General features: G+C 39.0%; 1 protein-coding gene across 4 annotated transcripts in view; it reads left to right on the top strand.

The window, feature by feature from the left end:
- The first annotated feature begins 18,369 nt into the window (after positions 1–18,369).
- Positions 18,370–24,530, top strand: part of EXOC1 (exocyst complex component 1) — a 55,591-nt gene continuing 49,430 nt past the window's right edge. For 3 of the 4 annotated variants that reach the window (XM_058547114.1, XM_058547117.1, XM_058547118.1), the window contains exons 1-2: positions 18,370–18,521; positions 23,394–23,527. In XM_058547114.1, the coding sequence (XP_058403097.1) occupies positions 23,404–23,527 (124 nt within the window). In that variant the 5' untranslated portion in view covers positions 18,370–18,521; positions 23,394–23,403. The remainder of the gene's footprint in view (positions 18,522–23,393; positions 23,528–24,530) is intronic. The other variant, XM_058547115.1, reaches the window with a different exon arrangement.

Here is a 24,530-nt window from a genome sequence, read left to right on the forward strand (position 1 = left end):
TCATACCTCCTGATTTCAAAACTTACTACAACACTACAGTAATCAAAACAGTGCTGTACTGGCATAAGGATAGACATATAGACCAATGGAATAGAATTGAGAATTCAGAAATAAACCCATACATCTATGGTCAACTGATTTTTGACAAGGGTTCCACGTTCATTCAAAGGAGAAAGAATAATCTCTTCAACAAATGGTGCTGAGACAACTGGATATCCACATGCAAAAAAATGAAATTGGACCCCTATCTTATACCCTATACAAAAATCAACTTAAAGTGGATTAAAGACTTGAATGTAAGACCTGAAACCATAAAACAAACTCTGAGAAGAAGACATAAGGGTAAATCTTCAGGACCTTGGATTTGGCAATGCATTCTATGACATCAAAAGCATGAGCAACAAAAGAAAATTTCATCAAAATTACTTTTGCATCAAAGGACATTACCAAGAAAGTGAAAAACAAACCTACAGAATGCGAGAAAATACTCGCAAATCATATATCTGATAAAGGTTTAATACCCAGAATATATGAAGAACTCCTACAACCCAGTAACAAAAAGACAAACAGCCCAGTTAAAAAACGGACAAAGAACTTGAATAGACATTTCTCCAAAGAAGATATACAATAAGCACAAGAAGAGATACTCAACATCTTTAGTCACTAGGGAAATGCAAATCAAAACCACAATGAGATAACACTTCACACCTACTAGAATGGCTATTTAAAAGAAAAAAATAAAAACCAGAAAATAACAAGAGTTGGCAAAGATGTGGAGAAATTGGAACCCTCATATATTGTTTGTGGGAATGTAAAATGGTACAGCCACTGTGGAAAACAGTTTGGTGTTTCCTCAAAAAGCTAAACACAGAGGCCGGCCCGGTGGCACAAGCAGTTAAGTGTGCACACTCCGCTGTGGCGGCCCAGGGTTCACCGGTTCGGGTCCTGGGCACACACCAACGCACTGCTTGTCAAGCCATGCTGTGGTGGTGTCCCATATAAAATAGGGGATGATGGGCATGGATGTTAGCCCAGGGCCATTCTTCATCAGCAAAAAGAGGAGGATTGGCAGATGTTAGCTCAGGGCTGATCTTCCTCACAAAAAAAAAAAAAATTAAAAAAAAAAAAAGCTAAACACAGAATTACCAAATGACCCAGCAATTCCACTCCTAGGTATATACCCAGAGGAATTGAAAACAGGGACTTGAATAGATGTTTGTACACCAGTGTTTATTGCAGCATTACTCAAAATAGCCAAAAGATGAAAACAAGCCAAGTGTCCATTAACAAATGGATAAACAAAATGTGGTATATCCATACTGTGGAATATTATTTTGCCATAAAAACAATGAAGTTCTGATACATGCTACAACATGAGTGAACATTGAAAATATGCTAAGTGAAATAAGCTACACACTAAAGGACAAATATTCCTTCTTGTGATTCCACTTACATGAAATATATAGAATAGGCAAATTTAGAGACAGAAAGTAAATTAGAGGTTACCAGGGGCTGGGCAGAAGGAGGAGTGGGGAGTTACTGCTAAATAGTTACAGAGTTTCTGTTTGGGATAATGAAAAAGTTTTGGAAATAGATGGTGATGATGGTTGCATAACATTGTGAATGTAATTAATGCTGCTAAACTGTACACTTAAAAAATGGCTAAAAAGGCAAATTTAATGTTATATATATTTTACCATAATTTTTAAAAATAGTAATGTAATATGCTAAAAATCATTGAATTGTACACTTTAAATGGGTGAAGTGTATTGCATGTGAATTATATCCCAATAAAGCTGTTAAAAAGAAGAAAAGGACTACCTTAAGTCTACTAGAAGAAAACATGGGTGAATTATTTTTTACAAAGTGAGAGTGGAGAAAATTCTTAGCTATGACTCAAATCCAGAAACAATAAAGAAAAACAATGAATAATTTAACTACACAAATATAAGAAGCCTTGGGCCAGCCCCAATGGCCTAGTGGTTAAGTTTGGCACACTCTGCTTCAGCGGCCTGGGTTCGGCTCCCAGGCACGGACCTACATCACTCGTCTGTCAGTGGCCATGCTGTGGCGGTGGCCCACGTACAAAAAGAGGATGATTGGCAGTGGCTGTTAGCTCAGGGTGAATCTTCCTCAGCAAAAAAAAGAAAAGAATAAGACTTTGCATGGAAAAAAACTATAAATAATCAAATGACAAACGAAAAAAAAATTGCAACTTATATAACAATATACTAATATCTTTCATGTATAAAGTGCTCCTAAAATTGAAGGGTTAAAAAGATCAACAACACAATTTGCTGAAAAATTAGCAAAAGATATGAACAGACATTTCAAAGAAAAAGAATTGCAAATGACACTAAAACTATGAAAAGATGCTCACCCTGCCCATAATAAGAGGAATTTAAATTAAATCTACTGTGTGATCCTGTTTCTCACCTATCAAATTGGCAAAAATCCAAAACTTTGGCCATGTTCCATTGGAAATGGGAAAACAGTTCCTCTCATTCATTGCTGTTGGAATGCAAAAGAGTACAAATCCCATAGGAGAGGAATTTGACAATATCTTGCAAAACTACATATACATTTACTCTTTGACCCAGCAATTTAACTTTATTTCTAGGACTCTATCCCAAAGATACTTTAACAAAGATACATAATGACACATGCACAAGGCATGTGACATTGTTTATAAGAGAAAAATATTTCAACTAGCCCAAATATCCATCACAAGAGGACGAATTGAATAAACTATGACATACACCCAGTACAGTACCATGCAGCAGTACAAAGTGGAAAATGGAGAAGGCTTCAGGTGTGCTCTGATTGGAGGCTGTTGGAATGGGGAAGCTGTAGGTGGGCTAACTAGAAGCAGGCATCCTAGGTGACTGGTTAAAGGTACATATTTGGCTTTCTCCAGTTGGTCCTAAGTTGGAAGTGGGGGCCAATATTAGGGAAGCTGTCAGTTATTAATCAAGTGCTGGCCGTTCGGGGCCCATTGCTATAGGGGTTATTATTTGGCTTTCTAGACTGGTTACTAAAGATAGTAGTTTGACTTCCTGGACTGTTTATTGCACATACTAGGTTGGTTTCCTCGGCTGGTTGCTGCAGGCTGTGGGTCAGAGTTCTATTTTTAAAATAGTCTGGCCATTGTCCACTTGTATATTCAGAAATATCTTGATTATGGTGATAGTTCCATGACTATAGACACTTGTCCAAATCAATCAAACCTGAAACAATATTCAAAAGTTTAACTGTCAGTGGTAATATGAGTAGTGTTATTTTGACACTATTATAGGATATATATATATATATCTTATTGATATATAAGATATATAAAAAAGATATATATATCTTATTTTAAGATAAAGCATCTGTTATCATGTTAATGTCATTAGGAACCAAGATCTTAAGCTTAAGAGAGAGAATATACAAGCATAAAATCAAAGAAGTTGAAACTCTGTACCGGTAAATTTAATTAGAAATATTAATATAAACTCCTCTTTTAAAAAATAAGCATGCATATTTTCTAGGTTTGTCCACTGAGACCTTGAAGCAAAGACATCATGAGCAATGAGCATCTTAGCACGAGAGGTGGTCTATAAATACCACTTCCCACTGAAAAGAATGAAGACTGCTTAGAGAAATTACTGATTCTAGGTCTGGGGCAGAAAATGTGCAAGACGAACATGGGACATCTTGATATACCTGAAAGAAAAGAAGTCATCAAAGTCAACTGGGGACAGTCAAAGGACACAGGAGCCAACTTGAAGTAGCTTCCTCTGGCTTAAGATGGGACAATTTGAGCATAACAAAGAAAATGACTATAACAGAATGAAACACAACAAATATATACAAGTCTGTGAGTTTCATAATACTAAAAAAAAAATCTCATTTGTCATCAGTGGAACATCTGAAAATTGATAAATAAAGGAAAGATTCAAGCATGTATCTTGCCTTTCCCATAGGAACTGTATTTCAGGTAATAGATGATAAGGGGAAGTTTTAAAGAATTCCAAATAATAAATGCAGTAGGAATGATAGAACCAGAAATTTACCATTTTGCAATCTCTAATGAAAGAATGGATTTAGGCAACAATTATCAATGAATGCTAAAACCATTAGGTGGAAGATTATGGGGAACTCTATGATGGAGGGATGAGGCTGACACCACCTAAACCTAATGAGCAATCTTAGTATCACTAAAAGTGAGTCAGCCAGCTTTAAATGCTCATGAGGTGACGTAGTAAGAAGTACACAGCACCACCATTGAAGGAATCTTACCTAAAAAATGAACCTGAATCTAATCAGTCTTCTAGGTCTAGCTACTGAGTTTTAGAAAATATGGGGAATGAAGTACTAAGCTAAATGACACCCAGATACATGATGTGAAATTCTACAGCACCAATGACTCAGTTTCTCTAACAAATCAATAAAAAGGGGGGGCAACATTGCTTATTATTATTTCATAAGATAAAATAGACTTAAGAAGTATAACATCCAAGTACAACATGTGGACCTGGTTTGGACCCTAATTTGAATATATCAAGTATAAAAAGACAGGTTTGAAAGAGGCAGGGAAATTTGAATTTGGAAGGCATTAGATATTAAGGAATGATTGTTAATTTTAAGTGTGATAAGGATGCAGTGGATATGTTTTATAAAAGTCCTTACAAATTAGATAAGATAGATAGATACTGGGATATTTACTGGTGATATGGCATGAAGTGGGGATTTATTTTCAAATACTCCAGAGAGAAAAAATGGAGAACAATTAAAAATAGGATTGGAGTAGGGGGGTGGGCACAAGGGGTGAAGGGGCACATTTATATGGTGACTGACAAATAATAATGTACAACTGGAATCTCACAATGCTATAAACTATTATGACATCAATAAAATTTTTTTTTAATCAAAGCAGCAAGTAAAAAAAAATAGGATTGGTGTAATCCAGTTATTGAAACTGGATGATGAATTCATGGGAGTTATCATACTGATCTCTCTACTTTTGTAGACATTTAAAATTTTTCATAATAAAACCTTTTAAAATACATCTGTCATTCTGAAACAAAGGTTGAAGATCATTTTGAAATACTATTCTCCTATAAAAGAAGTCATAGTTCCTTGAGAAGGGCTGGGGTAGGGAAAATACTAGATGAGTCCAGAACATCTTGTGGTGCCAGAGGATAAGAAAGTGCCCAGAAGGAAAAAAAAAAAAAAAAAAAAGGATGAAGGCAAAGAGACACAGGAGACAACTTGAAATAGCTCCCAATGGCCAGCCCCAGAACAATTTGACCAACAAAACAAATAATGGAAGTATTGGAGCATAACCCAAAGAATAAAGTAAGTATCTACGAGTCCATACTGATAGAAATGAATGCATGAGGAGAGAAGGAACAACTCTTCATTACGGTATAATTCCAAATAATAAAAGTAGAAGGAATGAGGGAAACTAATAAACATAGAAAAAATGAGGGAACTAGAAAAATCAACATTGAAACACCACAATAGTAATTGCTGCAGGCAAGATCAACAAATGAATGCTAAAATTAGTGAGTGAAAGTTTAAGGAGAACTAGGATATTTTTATAACCTCAAAGTGTCTCCCCTAAAATATTTGTTGACTAAAAAGGGAAAAAAGTAGGAACTTTACAGTAGCACACATCTGATAGACACCCCCTTAACCAGGGGATCAAGGTTAACATCACCAGTAGGAATAGAACATATCAATGTTGTGTGTCCCCTGATATGACGCACTGAGAAAGGCACATCACCTCTAGTATTCTTCCCGCAAATCCATAAGCTCAGTATAACCACAAGAAGACATCAGACAAATACAAATTGAGAGACATTCTACAAGTTACCACTCTTCAAAAGCGTCAAGGTCGTGAAAGATGAGGAAAGACTGAGTGTATTAGTCTGCTAGGGCTGCCATAATCAAGTATCACAGACTGTGTGGCTTAAACAATAGAAATTGATTGTCTCACAATTCTGGAGGCTAGAAGTCCAAGATCAAGGTGTCGGCAGGATTGGTTTCTTCTGAAAGCTGTGAGGGAAGGATCTGTTCCAGGCATCTCTCCTTGACTTGTAGATGGCCATCTTCTCCTGGTGTCTTTATATCGTCTTCTCTTTGCACATGTCTGTGTTCAAATTTCCTCTCTTTATGAGGACAACAGTCATATTAGAGCCCACCCTAATGACCTCATTTTAACTTGATTACCTCTATAAAGACCCTATCTCCAGATAATGTCACCTTCTGAGGTACTGGGAGTTAGGACTTCAACATATGAATTGCTGGGGGAGGAGGAGCACAAATTCAACCCATAACAGTGAGGAACAGATTGGAGGAGGCTTAAGGGGACATGACAAAGAAATGTAATGTGGTATCCTGGATCGGATCCTGGAACAGAAAAAGAATATTCATGGAAAAACCGGCGAAATCTGAATAAGATCTATAATTTAGTTAGTGATACTATACTAAGGTTGATCTCTTAGTTTTGATAATTGTACTACGGTTACTCGAGATGTAAGCCTTGGGGGAAGCTGGGCGAGAAGTGTGTGGGAGCTCTCTATATTATCTGTGCAATTGCTCTGTAAGGTTAAATTTTTTTCAAAATAATTTTTTTAAAGACCTATTTGATTTCTATGAAGTAGCTAAAAGATGAAGAAGGCCATCATATACAGACAGCATCAAAACAAGGAAAAATGAGTTAGTTGCATCTCACTCCCTGAAACCAAGTCACCTCGTTTTCTACTTACGCTGAAAATTGAAATTCCGTCTAGTTTAGTACAAGTGAAAACATCTTTTTATCAAAGCAAGCAGTTCAAATGATGATATGCTAGAAAAATCTCATATATCCTATGCCAAGTCTTGCATTGCCCTCTCCAACTAATAAAAACCTACCCATATAGCTCATGTGTTTGCTTCTCAGGTAAAGAGCTCAGATTGTGGTTAACAAAAGTGACCACTTCCTAAATTGGAATGATGTCTTTATAGAGAGAATAAAGATGGTATCTTACTCACCTTTGGGTTATACACAAGAGGCACTCAAGATATGTGTATTTATTTTCTTGACATGTAATCCTTATAAAGGAAATCTGACTTTTTAGGTACTTACTGAAAACTTGATCACATTAGCAATATTTTATGATTTTTCTCTCTCCCCTTTGCCTCCACTGTGTTCTTGTTTTCCCACTTTTTAAGTGAATCCTGTGAATCCTTCTGCAAGCCAAAATGTCTGCACTGCTCAATATTCTTTCCTTATAAGTGTTTTCTTTTACTCCTCTTTTACCTTAGCCACTGCAAGCAGTTTGAAACTCCTAGGGCAGAGTTGCCAAGACTGGGAGTCACCTATACAGACATTCAGATTGCACACCAACAAGAGCACCACATCTAAAGAAGAATCATTCCTATCATAGACATAAATTAATTTAGATGACAATGTACAGGTGAAATCTATGATTTCCAGTTACCCGGCTGAGTTCTAGAGCAGTAGAGGAGAGCTTCCTCCTTCATAAACCCTCCTCGGTACTCATGGAGAGGACCTATGAACATTCTCACTAGCACACACTCCAGCAATTGTCCACTCTCCCTCTTGACTACATTCTGAGCATCTCTTTGTATCAGCTGGCTATTTTCACAATAATGCCATATAACAAACAACCATAAGTCTGAGTGGCTTAAAAACAACAAGTATTTAGCTCTTGCTCACGCATTGTTAGGTTTACTGGAATACGGCAGATCTAGGCTGGGCTTGGCTGGACTGGGCGGGACTGGGCTCCAAGCTTAAAGTTGAGTTCAGGTTTGTGCCATATGTCTCTTCCTCCTTGGACCAACAACTACCCCAAATTTTTTCTTCTTTTGGTCAAAGGCAGGAACAAAAAGGGCAAGTCTAATTGTGCAAGAACATTTCAAACTTCCGCTCACATCATGTCCACTAGCAACCCATTGGTCAAGTCACTAGGCCAAGTCCAAAGTCAAAGGGCAGGGCCGGCCCCGTGGCTTGGCGGTTGGGTGCGTGCACTCCGCTGCTGGCGGCCTGGGTTCGGATCCCGGGTGCGCACCGACGCGCCGCTTCTCTGGCCATGCTGGGGCCGCGTCCCACATACAGCAACTAGAGGGATGTGCAACTGTGACATACAACTATCTACTGGGGCTTTGGGGGAAAAATAAATAAATAAAATTATCAAAAAAAAAAAGTCAAAGGGCAGAGAAGGATACTCAACACACTGTGAGGTCATCAAGGATGTGAATGTATAATAGGAATACAAGGCAATAATAAAGAACAAAACTCAATCTAACAAACTCCTTATTTTGCCTCTCCTGCTCATCTGCTACTCTCAGAAGCCTGAGCCCTCCTAACTTTGTCTCCTTTGGGAAGACGGCTAGTAGTACAGAATGCATTCTGCCTGCCTGGGCTCTGGAAATCTCTTTTGCGGGGGAATTAGTCAGGTTGTGCAACAATATACCACCTAAAATTTTATTTTTTTACTTTAAATTTTTTTTTCCCCCAAAGCACCAGTAGAGAGTTGTATGTCATAGTTGCACATCCTACTAGTTGCTGTATGTGGGACACGGCCTCAGCATGGCCAGAGAAGCGGTGCGACGCACCCGGGATCCGAACCCGGGCTGCCAGCAGCGGAGCACGCACACTTAACCCCTAAGCCACGGGGCCGGCCCTATTTTTTTACTTTAAAAAAATTAAAAGGTGTGCTTCATTCAAATTCATACCAAGGTATTGCACGGGCAAGGAAGTGGTAGCCCCACAGGATGGGTATGTCCAATGGTCATCAGTTTTCATTCCAAGGTCCTTGAAGCCATGGCAAAAGCTGTTCATCTTTGGGTTCCTCGTGGCACATGGTACAATGCCTGCCCCAATAGATTTTTTATAAATATAAAAGTGAGACTTTATTTGAAAGATCAGATTTATTTTTTGTAACAAGGAGATCTAAATTTTAAAGGCATTTCTTTGATTGATAGTTGCCATACTTCCCATTTGCAAATGATACACATTGTTTTTTATACTTAAGCAAGTAGCAAATAAGTCTATGATCCTGCAAGTCCATTGACTTGTTACCCTTGAAGGCTGGCTGTGGGAGAAGCTTGAAAACTTTCAGTTCTTGCGTAAGTGGAGCCAAGTCCTGATAAAAGAGAACTGATGAACATTTTGGCCACTTGTTCCCACAATCTCTGAGAGTAGCTTGTTCACGTGGTAAGAGCAGCCATTTTTCCCTTCTTGGGGAAGTTTGAGCCAGAAAATTATGAATTAACATGATTATTTCCCAGATACTATAGGGGTGCTTAAAGAGACAAATTTGTTTAATCTTATGTAATATTTTAAAATCATCTAATTCTTTACCCAAAAATCCTCTTAAAAGAAAACATCGCTAAGTACAACGGTGGTTGCCAGGGGGTGGGGGAGGGAGGAATGGGGAGTTATTGTTTAATAGGTACAGAGTTTCAGAAGAGTTTTAGAGATGGATGGTGATGGTTGCACAACAATATGGATACACTTAATACTGAACTGTACAGTTAAAAATAGATAAGATGGGGGCCAGCCTGGTGGCGTAGTGGTTAAGTTCACGTGCTCCACTTCGGCGGCCCAGTGTTCATGGGTTTGAATCCCAGGCGCGGACCTACACATTGCACATCAAGCCATGCTGTGGCAGCATCCCATATACAAAATAGGGGAAGATTACCACAGATGTTAGCTCAGGGACAATCTTCCTCAGGCAAAAAGAAGAGGACTGTCAACAGATGGTAGCTCAGGGACAATCATCCTCAAAAAAAAAAAAGTTAAGACGGTAAATTGTATGTTACGTGTATTTTACCACAATAAAAAAAATTTGGAAAAAAAAGAAAAGACCATGGAAAATGTTAAGAAAATAAAAAATTCCCTATGCTTTCAAAATTTTTCCCATCCTTAAACAAATAACCACACAATATAAAATCCATAAGCTATCCTGAAAATTAACATGGATGAGAATATTAAGCTAAGTAAAAATACTTGTAATTCTCCCCAAAGCAGATAATGACAACCCCATTTATGTTTAATTGTCAAGAAAACATAAAGTAAATTTTGTAAACATCCATAGCTTTCAGAAGCAAATCTTTTATTTCAACCATGCCTATGGAAATTTGTTCAGGTAAACTAACTTTTTATTGATGGCTAGTTCTAACATCTTGTTTTTGTACATTGTTCTAACATAACCATTTCAGTCTGGACAACTTACTGCAGACCACTTTTACTGAATGTCTCCTAATAACTGTGCTTTTCTATTTCATGGTTTGACTATCTCCTTTTTTGCTCACTCTCTACTTTAAATATTTTGCCTGAACGACTAAAGATTCTGTGGAAAAATAGGTAACAAGCTTATTACAACAAGTATCAGATTTTATACACAATTCTAAAGAAACAACAGTCTTGGGGACTCATCCCATGCTTCTCCTAGGAAGCCCTTGATCCTCAAGGGCCTTCGTTAATGGTGAAAATTAATTATCTACCCTCCCTTTCACTAAGTGATGATAGCAACACCAACAGCCTTATCTTTGTACAGTTTAAGTGCTACTTACCAGAAAGTTACTTAATGACCGTTGTTTAAACACTTATCACTCAGTAAATGTGAGAATACATCTTCCCACTGAATTTTATCCACACAATGATAAACAATTCAACAACTCTTTGGGATAAAGGGGGGATATAAGTTTGAAACAGAGTATTCAGCATTAAATATGATTTTCAGCAAAAATGAATATGATCAAGCCTGTGTATTCATTTACATTTATCTTGATTTGCCTACACTGCTAGGGTGCAGGTCTAGGCTTGCCAGGGGCATTGCTCCCGAATTCCCCAAGTGCAGAGAGGAGAAAATCCTATGTCTGGTGCTTGTATTAACAAAGTCATGCTGAGAATTATTAACATCTACTTCAAGCCAAAATATGTTTATTTTTGTCCATGGTGACCAATTCCCAGAGGAGATTCAGCATTAGATAAGAGATGATCTCTGCACTTCTGAGAGAATCTCTTCAAACATGTATAGGGAGCTTAGCGCTGTGCCTTTTATTGTAATATCACCCCACAATATGTACACTGAGTCAGGCAGCTCTGTAAAAAAAGCTCTACGATGCAATGTGATTCTGCAAGCCAACCTTTGCCTTCCTTGTATTTGTATGTCTTGTTGTATTACTTTTCTATGTTGTTCAAATGTGTATCTATTATCTAGTTAATATTTATTTTTAATATTTAATTAATAGTGATGCAGGTAATCACCATCCTCATTTAGTGGCTCCCTGGCTTCCTTCTACAAAGCTGCAAAGAAATGGAAAGTATTATGTGGGGATATTTACATCTGTTTCTAATAAAACCTAAAACAAACACCAATTGCTTTATGCGCATAACTGTAGAAGCTCTTCTCTCATCCTGTCACTGTTAAAGCCATTTATAAAGAAAGAATCTGGAAAGTGGAGCACTGTGATGCTCACTGTTCCAAAAAAAATTGTTTGGTGTTCTTTGTGTTGATATTAATGGTCTGACCTCTCTGAAAAATTGTTCTTCCCTCTTTAGACAGGAATGTGCATAATCGAGTTATAAGAAAACAAATAGAAAAGAGAAAAATCAAAGTGACTGACATAATAAAAGTCCCCAAAATTAGGAATAAGGAAAAAATGAAATTATATAAACCCATATGATTTCTTCAAACATATGAGGACCCCTTGGCCTCATACTCAAAATCAATCAGACTTAAATGAAGGGACAGTTTGGACTGCAGTAATATGTTAATACATGATATATGTTAATATATGTAGCCTCTGTCTCTGAAAGATAAGCAGGATCTCAGGGCTTGGATGACTATATGTTTTTCAAGAACATAAATCTACCCAATTTAATCTTCTAAACCAACCTGCATGTAATAACAGCTACCATTTATTGAGTGCTTATTACATGCCAAGCAATGTGCCAACTGCTTTACAGGAAATATCTTAGAAAATTGCACGAGTCCCAAAAGATGTGGATTATTATTTTGAATTTACAGATGAGGAAACTGAGGCTCAGAAGTGTTAAGTAATCTGCCCTGTGGTTAGTGAACCAGTAAAGATCTGATCTGAACTCAGGCCTGCATGATCCCAGTGACCATGTACTTTCCAGTATTTTATGTTGCTTCCCAAGTCTATTTTATTAAGAGGACTATACTAAAACAAAAGGATAGTCATTGAAATACTACTATGTGTCCTTGGGCTAAATAATTAATCTGTGCCTCCATTTTCTAGCCTTTAAAATGAGGATAATAACGATTCCTACCTTATGGATTGTTGTGAGGACTAAATTAATTAATATATGTAAAACACTTAGAGCAGTATATAAGAATATAATCAGCACATTGGTATGAGTTCTAGGAACTGGGGATACATTAGTGAACAAAATAGATAAAAGTCCTTGCCCTCATGAAGCTTCATTCTAGAGAAAGGGAAAGAGCAAGTAAACAAACGAACAAAGAACATATATACCAGGGTGTGATGTCATAGTATGTTAGGATATAATAAGAACCATGAAGAAAAACAAAGCAAAAGAGAAAGATAAAGAATGCTATGTTGGGGCACTATTTTAAATAGGGCTATGATGGAAGGCCTCATTGAGGTAACATTTGAACAAAGATTTGAAAGGATGCAGTGTAAGCCATGCAGATATTTAATGGAAAATCATTCCAACAGAGGGAAAAGCAAGTGTCAATGTCTAGTTTGCCTGGACTTTTCAAGGAACAACAAGGAGGTCTAAGGAACTGGAGTAGAGTGATCAAGGAGGGTAGTAGAAAGTGAAGTCCTGGTGGGCGGGGAAAGAGGCAGATTGTGTAGGGTCTGGTAGGTTATTGTAAGATTGTAAGATTATTGGCTTTTACTCTGAAGCTACTGGATGGTTCTGAGCAAAGGGTAACATGACTTGACTCATGTTTTAAAAAGGATCCCTCTGGCAGCTGTGTTAAGAATAGACTGTAGGGAGATAAGGGTAGAAAAACAAAGAGTATAGGAGGCTATTAGGGACGATTTGAACTGCAGTAATTCAGGGGAGACATGATATTGGCAATAATCAAGGAAAGAGTAGCAATGGAGATGGTGAAAAGTGGTCAGATTCTGGATATACTCTGAAGGTAGAACCAATAAGTTTTCTTGAAAGGGACGTGGAATGTGAGAGAAAGAGAGGAGTCGAAGACTGGCCTGAGTAGCTGAAAAGACAGAGATACCATTAACTCAAATAGAAAAAACAGAGAGAAGTAGTGTTTAGAAATCTTTCGTGCATCATTTTAAATCCTTCCAGCCTCACCTCTTATTCTAAGTGCTGCACAGTAACTAATTCTGTGCAGGCATCAATCAGCTTCTCTCAAGAGCAACAGAACAGCACCATACCTCTCTTGCTCCCTGCCTATGGCATGATACCTGCAGAAACCAGCCCTCCACTCACATGTGCAACTAGAAGCATGTGGTGCAACTTGACCAATGGTAGACAGAGCCAATGGATAAATGCTTTCCTCTTTCTTCTTCTTCACTCCAGGGGAGAATTCTGAGACACAGTTCATAAGGTTTCTCAGAAGGTACCACAGGATCAACCAACCCTAGTAGGAAAATGATGGAACCTTGAGATTAGAACGGGGACATTTGTGTGGACATGCTTTAGAATTTTAAACCCCCAGATTTTTTGCCATTCTCTGTGCCAACAGTCTCCTTCCTCTTGATAAAGGAAAGCAGCCTCTTCTTGTCTGGAAATGCTGCACAAAAAAAAAATATGTGGGCAAGTGCCTCCTGATATGACCTTACTTTCCTCAATAACCACCCCCATTACCCTCATGGCTTCAAGCCCGTAACCAGAGTCAGATCACGGCACAACCCATGCAGGGGATTGTAATCCCTACTCTAAAGAGAACTATACCAAGATTCCTCAATCTCAGCACTAGTGACATTTTGGGCTGGATAATTCTTTGATGTGGAGGGCTGTCCTCTGTATTGTAGGTTATTTAGCAGCATCCCTGGCATCTACCCACTAGACACTAGTAGAACCCTCCCAGTATTGACAACCAAAAATGTCTCCAGACATTACCCAATGTCCCTTGGGGGTCAAAATCACCCTCCAGTTGAAAACCACTAAACTATAGACTAACTCAAAAGGAATTGCAAAACTGGCTATTATGTACCAATAGACACCAGTGGAATATGTGTGAGAGTGAATATTTAGAGTATCAGACAGAGGAATCGGGTTATAAGGCTGGAAGAGAAAACTTAAGAGATAGTGCCATTTACCTGTGATCTGGATTTAATGTTTTGGCAAGGACACCTGGAGTCAGTCCTAACACATAGCCTTGGTACCTCCTGAAAGCTTGAGTATGATGATGGCCGGTGCTAAATGAGATTGTTAGAACAACTTTGAATAAGTATTGAGAAAGGAATCAGAAGACTCAGGGAAGCAGGAATGTCAGAATGAATTTATTATGTGAGACTAAAGAACCACCACTAGAATATGTTTCCCAGAAGTAAAGATGTTGTAATGAACTTATTGTGAAACTAAAGTACTCATTACTTGCATACGTTGCCCAGAAGGGCTGTGACGCAAGTTGCCTAATGCTTAGGCCATTTGTTCTAGCAGATCTAATGGTGCTGGAGGGATCTGTGATGGATAAGAGCGCTGCGTGAAATTTCTGGAAGGCCCCCAGTATGAGAGTTGCAGCACAGATTCCCAAGAGTTCTCCAAGGCCATGCCTTCTGAGGCAGAGAACTATTCTCCACTGGGGAAACTAGAGCTATCTATCATGAGCTGGATATTACCAGATCCACCAAGTCATAAGTGCATGGGTGCGGCAGCAGCAACCTACTGAAGTACGGAAACGGTATAGGATTGAGGCTGAGCAGGTCCAGAAGACACAAATAAATTACATGAATGGATAACTCAGACTCCCATGGCACTTCTATAGCACTGATATTTCTTTCTCAACTCACTCCCATGGCCTCTTAGAGTTCCCCACGAATACCTAACACAGAATAAAAAAATTGAGCCTGGTTCACAGATGGGTTGGCACATGATGCTGGTGGGTAGGCAAAATTGGACTGCTGCTGCACTATAGCCCATTTAGGGATGGCTTTAAAGAACAAAGTTGAAGGGGAACCTTCCCAGTTGGCAGAATTTGGAGCAGTATTCTTCATTGTTTGCTTTGTATATAAAGAGAAGTGACCTGAAGTAAAAATATTTACAGATTCCTAGGTTTGTCTTTCTTGCCTGAAGGGACTCTGCCAACATCCACAATCACTGGAATTATACCATTCCTGATTAACATTACCTCAACCAAGCAATACATTTTACAGTCAAAAAAAAAAAGTGACAACATACACATGACCCTGGAATCCACTGATATTGTCATATCCCTCATCACTCAGAAGCAGCCAGCATTATAAAAATGGTGGAATGACTTGTTACTGGCTCAGCTAATGTGCCTGCCTGAGATTGGAGTGTTGTCCTACAGGATGTGGTAAGTGCTCGAAACCAACCAATAGAGAGCACCCCCAACAGCTAAAGACGTGACTCCAGAAACCCAGGAGCAGGATTGGCCTATTTTAACATCACTCTCAGTGACCCACTTACAGAGTTTGTGTTTCCTGCCTCTCAAATTTAGGCTTTGCTAGATTACTATAATTAGTTCCCCAAGGGTTGGGTGGAGGATGCTACCCCTAGAATACACAGGATGGAATGCACTGAGCTGGAAACTCTCTCACTATCACTTGGTCTCTTTGGGCTTTTCATGGCAGTAGACCAGCTGGCAAAGAAAAGAGTTACTATATTGGTGGGAGTAATCAACTGCGATTAGCAAAAGAGTCTGGGATTGCTACTACACAATAGCAGTAGGGAGGAATAAATCTGGAATCCAAGGAATTCACTGGGGTTTATCTTGGTATTTCTGTACCCAGGGATAAGTTGCACAGGCAATCATGGCCTAACCAGAGCAAGGAAAATGAAAGCTGAAGGTCTGGGTTACCTCATCAGGGAAACAACCTAGATCAGTTGATGTGCTAGCCAACAGTGAAGGGACATTAGAATGGGTAGTAGAGGAGGGAGTTAATGAATACAAGTAAGGTCTTGGCTTCAGTGTAGCAGTAGGTACTGAAGCTTATTCCACTAACTCTCTTATATTAAGTCCTTGCAGAGATTGTGAGTGGCCATCATCTTGAAGGGGCCTCTGTAAAGGACTAGACTTAACAGGGCACAAGCAGATACGAATGGTACAAGGAGTGGACTGAAATGGACACCTTCTGTGTCTTTCTGTGTATTTTCTGTCACTACTTCAAATCCTTTCATCTTCTTATTCCAACCACTGCTGCAGCAACATGTTCTGAACAGAGGTTGATGAGTTTTGGGCAAGTACACCATGACAGCACCTCTCCTCTTACTTCCTGCCTCAGGACTTCTGTGATGGGGGAGTCAGCTTGGCATTCACAATGCTGCAATTTGGAAGTGTGGAGTAGTCAATGCCCAGGAGCATTAACCTTTGATCAAAGGTGGACAGGAGCTGACAGAGGACAGAGCTTTCAGTGGACTGTTTTGAGACTCTTTCATGAAGTTTGGTCCCAAGGGATCAAGAAAACATTCAAACATGATGATGCCAACTCGATAACACAGCCTTATATTGTCTCTCCCTCTTCCTTGTGTTATTTCCCCTCCCCCTTCTCTCACTCTTGCTCTCTGGGATCAAAGCCCTAAATAAACTACTGCACATAACTCTTTGTTTCAGCCTCTACTTTTGGGGGAATCCACAAGGGGAGAGGAGAGAGGAGAATTTAATTTTTGGACACACAAGTTTGAGCTGCCCAACAGACATCCAAGTGGAAGTATTGAGGAGGCAATGGATACACAAATCTGGAGTTCAGGGAAGAAGTCCAGGCTCCTGAAATGCAATTCACTTCTCAACTTTGAAGAGGACAGTAAATACACACGTAAAAAGAAAGATATAGGACAAAATAGCACATGCAATTGTCATATAAAAAGTGTCCATAGTAAGTGTTCTGAGACTGAGTGGGAAGGACCTAAGGAGTCTTTGTAAAGATAGGATTAGATACAGATCCTGCTCTTAGAAGGGAAGTCATTCAATGAAACTGAAAAGCATTCCAAGTAGCATTGACTAGAGCATATTGATCTCAGTAGCAAACAAGTCCCTACTATTTCTGCTGATTTTTCCACCAAATTGTATCTTGATACATTGAAAGATACTTTGCACAGCTCATTTGTCCCTTTCTCAGTGAATCCATCCCTGACAAAGTGAGTTACTCCCTCTTTTGCATTCCCGTGGTACTTAGTCTCTTTTTTTCTACCTTTGTTGTTGGGTTTACCTCACTAGACTGTAATTTATCCATCTTCTATTTAATTCTGTCTCCCCAATGAGAGTGTGCCCCCTTCTGAGTGTATCTCAGCACCTAACACAGTGCCTGGCATAGAGGTGGCGCTGTTTGTCAAATAAATGAACGCATGCATGAATGGATCCCTGCAGAACCCTTGCAAAGGACTGCGTTGAGCAGGAGCAAAGAAATCGCTCCTTTGAATTCTCAGCACTTATCTGACCGGTACCTCTTGGTCACTTATTTTGTCTTATTTTATACATATTTGTATGCATATCTTGTTTAGCCCTACCATACTGTGAACATCTGCAGGGTAGGATTCCTGTCTGAATCACCTCTGCACCTCGATCAAAGTGCCTGGCATAAAACAGGTGCCAAGAACATGGAATAAATGAATCACTTGCCTTGCAACCAGCAACACTGGCATCATCTGTGCTTCTCAAACTTAAATGTGCATAGGTGTCATCTTGTTAAGATGCAGATGCCAATTCAGTAGATCTGAAGTAAGCGGGAGAGGCTGCATTTTCTAAAGAAAAGCCAGATGATGCACAAACAGCTGGTCCGCGGACCACACTTTTGAATATCAGGGTCACTACATCAGTGGTTCTCGACGGTAGATGCATAGTAGAATCTTCTCAGAAGATACTAAAAGTACTGATGTCTGGGTCCCGTGCCCCAGAGATTCTGATTTAACTCATTTAAACTCTCCATGCAATAAGTAGCAAGGATCTAGAGTTAACAGAGCTTTACACATGCAAAAAAGAAAATACTTCATCGGATCTCTTCTTATATGACTTGCTGAAAATATCTGAATAAATAACTCTTTTAGAGAAAGTAATACGCAGCACCAAATCCCCAGGTCCCTAGTCACTCTCAGAGCGACAGAGGCCCCGCCCCTGCCTTCCTTGCCACGCCCCTCCGGCGGGAGCTTGCCCCGCCTTGCCACGCCCACCGCCGCATCTCCTTCCTCCTCTACGGGGTCGACTTCCGGCGTGGAGGCTTGTCACGTGCCCGGATATGGGAAGTGGTGGCGGAACGGCTGCGTCCTCTCCACCGCTCAATTGAGGGGAACATCTTTGTCACGGTGGTTGCCCCAGCCGCATCCAGTCTCCGTCTGGGAGGACGCGCCTCGGCACAGCCGGGCTCGGTCCGGTCTTGCGGTAAGCCTTGGGCCGCGGCTGCGCAGTGGTCCCGGCGTTGGCGGACAGACGAGCGGACTGGCGGGCGCCAGAGTCTAAGGCGGACCCTTAGTCCCACTGCTGGCTCGGCGCCCGGGGTCGGATACCGCTGGCTCCGCCGTCAGGCCCCCTTTCTCTTCCCTGCCTGTCTGGGTAAGGCGCAGAGTCCAGTCGGAGCATCCCCCAACCCCTTGCTGTCCTGGGGTCTGGGAGGGCAATCTTTACACATCCCTTTCCGGTTCCGCCCAGAGGAACCAGATTTCATTTGTAAAAAAACCGACCCTGATCGTTTGCTCTTTGGCGTGGACCAGGAGAGGAGGGCGTGACAGTGCCTTCCCCTTCATTGTCCAAATCAACATTTTCGTCTAAATCTCTTAAGTGCATTTCCCTGGTTCCGTGCACAGTTTTCTGGATGACAGTGCTCCACGCGCATTGATGTCTCGATAGCATACAGGGCCCAACCCGCACGGACACTGACACTGACAAGTTATTTGTCACGCAGTGGAATGATCCAAATGAATTTAAAGAAACAAGAACCAACACAGTATTGTGGCTGACTGCCCTTGGAACGTGGTCAGACATGGTTCTTAAACCTGGAAAATAGTTTTAGAGGACCTCTAGTGATTTATTCACTGACTTACAAAAAGGTACTGTACAGGCTGGAGAATTAATCACTCGATCCGTGGAATGTAAATGCCATTGGAGGCGTGGATCTTCCTGTCTTCGTGAATATGTCTGTCATGTTCACCCCTGTAACCTAGAATAGTGTCTGGTGCTTAGGAGGCATCAATATTTGCTGAGTGAATGAGAGTCACATAGTGCGTTTCATTATGCCTAACTCCTTTATGAGGTATGCCCCGTCCTTTCTTGTTTTACCCCTTACCATACAGTCAGTGGTTGCTTTTGATCAAAGAGGGGCTGTGTGGTAGATGCTGGCTACTATTGGTCATTCATTTGACCAGTTTTTACTAGTCAGTTCAGGTTACCTCAAGAGGTATTTGTTGAGTACCTGCTAAAAAAGAACAAAACACTATGCTAGAGCATCTCTTTCCCTCACTTCTCTTTCAGGAAAGTTCTTGAGATCCAGGAGCTTATGATCTCATGAACCAATTAGTGCTTGTTTAGTAAATACAATACGTGCTGTAGCAATTGAGAGGAGAGATCAATTTGGATTAAGATCTGTATTGAATCAACTTCATATAAACCAAGCCATGTAATTAGGATAGATGCTATTCCCTGCATGGAAAAGCACCTAAGCAAAGGTTTAAAGACCGAATGAACAGAGGGCTTGGAGTGGAAGGTTTGTATTTGGGAAGATTAGGAAAATGTTGAGCAAGGGCATGTTGTCGTGAAAGCTGTGTTTTAATGTTATTATTTGCTTTTGGGTTGTGGAAGTTTGCAAAGAGCTAACCAGATACAGTAGTGTTAAATAGATATAGTTGATGTGAACCTGGGTTAGTGTGTTGACAGTGGGATCAGAAAGGAAAGATAAATTATGTGTAGCTGAGGGGAAATCAACAATGTGGTAGCAAATTGCATGTTGACAATGGAGGAGGAGAATCACATATGACAGATTTTGAACCTGGACGTTTGCTTACAGATGTGAGAGTTGGGAAGGGGGAACCTTAGGGAAGCTATAATTGTCATGTTATTTGGTGCTGTCATTTTGGCTAATTTTTTAAATGCCTGTTATATCTTTGGCAAGTTCTAAGTATACAAAGATGAATAAGCCATAGTCCTTGCCTACAGAAGCTACTTTTAATGGGGGAGAGAATACAACTAGCTACAAAATATGGTTTGTAAGTGGTATGTTAGCAGAGCAGAGAGGAAATGTTAGAGAAGTAGAAAAGGAATTCTTTGTGTGTGTGTGACTGCTTCACAGAAGAGAGATGTTTTAGCAGGATCTTGCAGGATGAGTTGGAGTTTTCCCAGGAAGAAAAGAATTCCAGGAAAAAGAAATTGCATGAACAAAAGCCCAGAGATAGAAAAGTAAACTAGCCAGTATCCAGTGTGACTTGGGGGTAGGATGGAGTAGAGCTTTTAACAAAGTGTGTAAGCCCTAGGACATAGTAAGAGATTAGTAACATGGACATTTGGTAATAGGAAGAATGGAGGTTAAGATGGGTGAAAATGTAGAGAGATGGAAAAGAAAGCCATTGGGGAAAATTCTACTTCATGGCTTCTATATTCTCTGCAGGGTAGATGGTGAAGTCATTTGCAGCGAGGGAGGAAGCTGGCACTAAAGTTGGGGTCTGAAGGAGAAAAATAAGGATTTGCAACAAGACTGATGGAGAGTAGGAAGAAAAATTATCAAAGGAAGTGTTAAAGAATTGCTGAGCACCATTGAAAGTCTAGCTTTGACTGGATTTAGATATTTGTAATGAATGCAATGAACGTGGATATGTGGCCTTCTTAAGTGGCATATGGTAGCCCAAGAGAAGTGGAGGAAAAAATACAGTTTATGGAGATTGATAAACAAGGTGCACTGGTCTACAAACAGTATAAGATAATTGAAGGGGAGAGTGGGGGTGTAGGGAAGTGAATACTGACTGTAGGCTAGGTTGGAAAAGAAATTAAGCTTGGAGAGGCCAGATAGACTAAGAAAACAGGAAGGAGGAGATGGTTAGAAGACTAGAGGCTGAGATGAGATAAAAGAGGGATGGAAGTGGGAAGATGTGATTTTTGTGAGAAAAGCAATTTTGTGAGTTGGAGCAGAGATAGAAGTTTCACAGATTGAGTAAAATATAGGAGATACCTAGTTTACAGAAGTGTCATTGTGTTATAAAGATTCTTTCTAAGTCATTTATTTAAAACTCATAATTTCTTCATTTTCCCATGGAAACAGTGTTAGAGGTAGAAGTTAATTTCCTAAGCAAGCTCATATGTATGAAGTACTACACATTTGCATTGGAAAATATTAATATATATACACACAAATATATACATATATTCAAAGGTAAAATTGAAAAGAGATTTTTAAAAATATTTAACTTAAGTTGATATTTGAAAAAAAAATGTTGAATTAGATGAGAAAGAGGAGATAAGTGGAAACCTATTTTTTTATAACAGCTTTATTGGGATATAATTCATATACCATAAAATTCATTCTTTTCAAGTGTGTAATTCAGTGGTTTTTAGTATATTCACAAGGTTATACAGCCATCACTACTATCTAATTGAAGGACATTTTCATCACCCCAGAAAGAAACACCGTATGCCTTAGTAGACACTATCCATTCCTCCTTGCCCCCAGCCCCTGGCAACCAGTAATCATTCTGTCGCTATGGATTTGTCTACTCTGGACATTTCATATAAATGGAATCATAAAATATGTGGTCCTTTGTAACTGACTGCTTTCACTTCTTTCAGTTTCTTTGCTTGAAAAATACTTTCAAGATCCATCAATGTTGTAACGTATGTCAGTTCTTCATTCCCTTTTTATGGCCAAATAATATTCCACTGTATAGCTATACTACATTTTGTTGTATCACTTCATCGCTTATGAACATTTGAGTTTTTTCACTGCTGCTGTGAACATTCATGTACAAGTTTTTGTGTGGGTATGTGTTTTCCGTTCTCTTGAGTATATACCTAGGAGTGGAATTGCTGGGTCAGATGGTACTTCCATATTTAACTTTTTGAGAAACTGCCAAACTGTTTCCAAAGTGACTGCACCGTTTTACAATCACCAATGCTTGTCTTTTTAATTTTAGCCGACCTAGTGGGTGTAAAGTGGTAGATGTCTCATTTTGATTTGCATTTCCGTAATGGTTTATGATGTTGAGCGTCTTTTCATGTGCTTATTGGCCATTTGTATATCTTCTTCGGAGGAATGTCCATATCCTTTGCTCAGTTTTTAATTAGGTTGTCTTTTTATTTTGTCTTGAGTTGTAAGAGTTGTTTATATAGGAAATTTATATATAAAGGTTGAGCATGGAAAGTATTACTTTTTTATTTTATAAAGAACTCTTTCAAATCAATAAGTTGAAGAGGCTAAAAGACCAACAGAAAATTTACAAAATACATATTTGAATATTCAACATAACTAGCATTCAAAAAATAGAAACTTACAGAAGAGGACATTTTACCCGCGTATAAATAAACTCAAATAGGTGAAGGAATAGCTTAAAGATTTTGTGTGGAATTGGTGAAGGTGCAGGGATAAGATACCCTTAAAGAATGCTGGTGGGATGGCACGTTGACACAGTATTTCTGGGAAGGACAGTTGGAAAATGCAAATCAAAAGCTTTGAAATTCAACAGTATTGTTTGACCTAGCATCTCCTTTCTTAGGAAATTATTGCAAAGAAAATATCAGACAACTCTACGGGGGTATAGATGCAAAATTTTGTGACTTATAGACAGTAGAAGAAAGTAGGCCTTTTTCAAGAGAGGATGTTACAGAGAAAATGCACTGGAGAAAAAATGTTGTCAACAAGTTAAGGAAACTTAATTGACTTCCTTAATTAAGGAAGCTTAATTACTGATAGATATTAATAAATTTTCTTCCAAACACTCAAAAACCACTGAATAAAAAGGAATAATTGTTATGATCACAAAAAAAAAGAAAAATTGAGCATGGATTTTTACTTTCTTTCTTAAATCTTTTTTTTGGGGGGATTATAATATTTGGTGAGCACTTCCAAAGACTTCGGAGTTTGATAACACTGGTTCTCTAATTTCTTGTCCAAACATACAGCTTTTTATTTTCATGATGTAGGTGTATTAATGTATTAAATCATCCTTCCTGTGCTTATTAGCCATAAATAAGATCATTTTTAAATCATAAATGGAACAATGTAAGATAGAATGATTTTGAGAATGAGCTTAATATCTATACTCTGAATTTTTTCAGCTGAGTAAAGATGACAGCAATCAAGCATGCGTTACAGAGAGACATTTTTACACCAAATGACGAACGCCTGCTGAGTATTGTCAATGTCTGCAAAGCAGGGAAAAAGAAAAAGAACTGTTTTTTGTGTGCCACAGGTGGGTATTTAGTAAGAAAAAGTTTTTTTTGGCATTCTGTCATTTCCTAGGGAATATTTCCTCCTTGTTTTAAATATTCTCATTGTCTCTATAATTGGAAAAACTGTTGGGCCAACAAATTCATTTTTTTAAATTGTTTTTAATTAAATATTGAGTAGATACATAAATATATGGTGTGAAGACTAACCCATACAGTGAACACCATATACCCACCACCCAGTAGAACAATATTTCCATTACCTTTGAAGTCTCCTGTGTGCCCTTCCCTGATTCCATTCCCTGCCCTCCCTCAATTAGAGATAACCAGCATCCTGAATTTTGGTTTACTATTTCCTTGCTTTTCTTTATCATTTTACCATATATGTTTATAATCTCAACTAATATATTGTTTAGTTTTGCATTTCTTTGAACTTTACATAAATTAAATCATAATGCATGTGTTTGTGACTTTTTGCACTCAACATTATGTTCCTGTTCCTGAGTTTTATCTCTGTTCTTTCACATAGCTATAATTCTTTCATTTTCACTGCTATGTAGTATCCTACTCTATGAGAGTACCACAGTTTACTCACCCATCCTACTAGTGATGAACATTAGGTTTGTTTCCAGTTTTGCTATTCAGACAGCACTTCTGTGAACGTGTTTGTCTCCTGGTGTACCCAGGCAAGAATTTTCTAGGGTAGATACCTAAATGTGGAATTGCTGGGTCATAGGCATGTGAATGCTCAACACGACTCTATTACCAAATGATTTTCTAGAGTAATTGGACTAGTTTTCATTCCCACAAGCCATATGTGTTTTGAGTTCTCCACATCCTAGTCAAAACTTGGTTTTGACGGACTTGTAATTGTTTCCCATCTGGTGGGTGTGAAATAGTAGCTCACTGTGGTTTCAAATTTTAATTTTTCTAATTAATAATGAAATTGAGCATCTTTTTATGAATTTATTGGCCATTTAGTTTTCTTGTCTAAGAAAGGTGCTCGTCGAAGCCTTTTGCTCATTT

The sequence above is a fragment of the Diceros bicornis genome, chromosome 8, assembly GCF_020826845.1.
Source record: "Diceros bicornis minor isolate mBicDic1 chromosome 8, mDicBic1.mat.cur, whole genome shotgun sequence".
In the NCBI taxonomy this organism is placed as follows: Eukaryota; Metazoa; Chordata; class Mammalia; order Perissodactyla; family Rhinocerotidae; genus Diceros; species Diceros bicornis.